This window comes from Antrostomus carolinensis, unplaced genomic scaffold (assembly GCF_000700745.2).
Source record: "Antrostomus carolinensis isolate BGI_N321 unplaced genomic scaffold, ASM70074v2 scaffold22930, whole genome shotgun sequence".
NCBI lineage: Eukaryota > Metazoa > Chordata > Aves > Caprimulgiformes > Caprimulgidae > Antrostomus > Antrostomus carolinensis.
In genome coordinates this window covers 1-3,348 of record NW_010290846.1, presented here as the reverse complement: position 1 = coordinate 3,348, position 3,348 = coordinate 1, and the positions used below count along the sequence as shown (strand labels likewise).

General features: G+C 51.0%; 1 protein-coding gene across 1 annotated transcript; it reads left to right on the top strand.

The window, feature by feature from the left end:
• Positions 1-218: 218 nt before the first annotated feature.
• Positions 219-3,090, top strand: LOC104530175 (alpha-actinin-4; the record flags this gene model as incomplete). Its single annotated transcript, XM_010174687.1, has 6 exons — positions 219-327; positions 413-553; positions 778-960; positions 1,187-1,321; positions 2,674-2,853; positions 2,944-3,090. Coding segments are annotated over 6 exons (895 nt in total), but the record flags the coding sequence as incomplete, so codon positions are not given.
• Between the last annotated feature and the right edge of the window lie 258 nt (positions 3,091-3,348).

Genomic DNA, 3,348 nt, shown 5'->3' with positions numbered 1-3,348 from the left:
CATTTCCCAACTGGGGAATGTGGATATGTGGCTCGGGAGGGTGGAAAACACCATGGCATGGAGCTGCTCTTGTGTTTTTCACAAGCTCTGGTGTTAAAACCACACTGTTTTGGAATGGAGAGGGGTGGGAGCGATGTCCATCCCGGAGTGGTTCTTGTTGTCCCTTCCAGTGTCACCTCATTTCCTCACCCTGTTGTGTTTCTTCCCCCTTGTTAAAGTGAGCTGGATTATTACGACTCACCCAGCGTCAATGCTCGGTGCCAGAAAATCTGTGACCAGTGGGATGTCCTGGGTTCCTTAACCCACAGTAGAAGAGAAGCTCTGGAGGTGAGCAAATCCTTATGCCCGAGTTGGGGACAGGGTCACCATGGTGGGGAGGTTCCTTTGCTCATAACTCTTCCTGACTACGTAGAAAACAGAGAAACAGCTGGAAACGATTGATGAGCTGCACCTGGAGTACGCAAAGAGGGCAGCTCCTTTCAACAATTGGATGGAAAGTGCCATGGAAGATCTTCAGGACATGTTCATCGTCCACACCATCGAGGAGATTGAGGTAGGAGACCACGGGAGGAGATATACGAACCCTCCGTAGCCTTCATCTCTCTGTTTCCCCATTTTGAGATGGTTTCTTGGTCGTTTTCCATACAAAATCCGGGGTCTGGAAGATCCAAAGAGCTTCTCTTGGATCTGGGAAAGCTCAGCTGGGATAAAGTTCACTCTCAAAGATGCTCCTCAAACCCAACTCCTGGTTCTAACACAGATCTTGGCTCCTTGCAGGGACTCATTGCTGCTCACGACCAGTTTAAATCCACCCTTCCCGACGCCGACAAGGAACGTGAAGCCATCTTGGGCATCCAGAGGGAAGCGCAACGGATCGCTGACTTCAACAGCATCAAACTCTCTGGGAACAACCCCTACACCTCCGTCACCCCTCAGATCATCAACTCCAAGTGGGAACGGGTAAGTTCCTCCTTCAATGTTGGCACCATGAGGTTGTTTGTTCCTCTGTGGGCAAATAATACCAAAGGGATCATCAACGAGGTTGTAGCTCCTGCTCCGTAGCTGGATGATCCACAAACTCCATCCCCTTGTTCCTGGAACACCCTGGATCTCATGGACTTGCCAAAATATCTCCACTGCCTCTTTCACCCGTGGGTTTTCGAACACCATCTCTTTCTCCTCGTAGGTCCAACAGCTGGTACCAAAGAGGGACCACGCTTTGCTGGATGAGCAGAGTAAACAACAATCCAACGAGCATTTACGAAGGCAATTTGCCAGCCAAGCCAACATCGTGGGACCTTGGATCCAGACCAAGATGGAGGTGAGGAACTTGGAGAGGTGGTTATTGCGATAGGTTTGGCTGGAGCTGGAGTTCTGGGGAAGAAACCACAACCCTGGAACCTCTCTTTGGAGTGAGAGTTGCTCCATGTTTTTCTTTTCCATGTTCCAAAATGATGGGAAAACAATTAATTCCTGTGTTAATCCCAGAACTGCCTAGATTGGAGAAGACCTTTAAGATCATGGAGTGTGTTATTGCGAGCTGGTCAAGGGAGGTGATTGTCCCGCTCCACTCCACACTGGTGTGGCCTTACCTGGAGTATTGGATGCAGTTTGTGATGCCTTTTTATAAAAAAAGTTCTAAAGCTACTAGAGAGTGTCCAGAGGAGGCCACCAAATTGGTGAAGTGCCATAAAATTGATGAAGGGCCACCAAATTAGTGAATAGTTTAGAGGGGAAACCATACAAGAGGCTGAAGTCACTTGGTTTGTTCAGCCTGGAATAGAGGAGACTGAGAGGAGATCTCATGGGGGTCTAGAACTTCCTCCCAAGGGGAAGAGGAGGGGCAGGCGCTGATCTCTTCTCTCTGGCCACCAACCAATGCCAGGAGCAGAGGGAATGGCAGGAAGATGTGGCAGGGGAGGGTGAGGTTGGCCATGAGGAAAAGGTTCTTCAGGCACCCAGAGGGTGGTGGAGCACTGGAACAGGCTCCCCAGGGAGGTGCTGATGGCACCAAGCCTGACAAGATTCCAGCAGCATTTGGCCAACATGTGCTCTCAGACACATGGGTCCCTCACTCCAAGAAGGACGTGGAGATGCTGCAGCGTGTCCAGGGAAGGGCAACGGAGCCAGGGAAGGGTCTGGAGCACAAGTGTGCTGAGTTCCCAGCTGAGGGAACTGGGGGTGTTGAGCCTGGAGAAAAGGAGGCTGAGGGGAGACCTTGTGGCTCTGTCCAAGTCCCTTGGAGGAGGGTGGAGAGAGGTGGGGGGGGGGCTGTTCAACCAAGGACCAAGGGACAGGACCAGAGGAAATGGGCTCCAGTTGTGGCCAGGGCAGTTGAGATGGGATGTGAGGAAGAATTTCTTTGCTGAAAGGGTTCTGAGGCATTGGAAGGGGTTGCCCAGGGCAGTGGTGGAGTCCCCATCCCTGGAGGTGTTTAAAAGCCATGAAGATGTGGTGCTGAGGGACAGGGTTTAGTGGTGGAGTTGGCAGTGTTGGGTTAATGACGAGATGATCTCGATAATCTTGAAAGTCTTTCCCAATCTGGGCAATTGTTGATCAACCTGGAGCTCATGTTCACACACATCAACACCACACCTCAACCACGGAGCTCATGGTGGTTGCTCATTGCTCCAACCCTGACCCTTTGGGATTATTTCTCCTTCTCCATTCCAGGAGATAGGTCGGATCTCCATCGAGATGAACGGCACGTTGGAAGATCAACTCAACCACCTCAAACAATATGAGCAGAGTATTGTGGATTATAAACCCAACATCGATCTGCTGGAGCAACAACATCAACTCATTCAAGAAGCCTTGATCTTTGACAACAAACACACTAATTACACCATGGAGGTGGGTGTCCTGGACACGAGGATGATGATGGGAGAAGTTTGAGTCATCCCTGAGAACCTCATCTTTTATTGTCTCCCTTCTCTTCTCCAGCACATCCGAGTGGGTTGGGAGCAGCTCCTCACCACCATCGCTCGCACCATCAACGAGGTGGAGAACCAAATCCTCACCCGTGATGCCAAAGGCATCAGCCAGGAGCAGATGCAGGAATTCCGAGCATCCTTCAACCACTTCGATAAGGTACCGGGGGAAATTCCGGTGCTGGCTCTGCCTCTCGGCGTTCCACTTCCCCTGGGGGGCTGATTCCCCCCCAGATCTGTGAAATCCACGGGATTATTTCCCATAATCCACTGGATTATTTTCTCCCAAACCATGCGATTATTTTTCCATAACCTATGGGATTATTTCCCCCCAACCCACTGGATTATTCCCCCCCAGCCCATGGGATTATTCCCCCCCAGACCACGGGATTATTTCCCCCCAACCTACTGGATTATT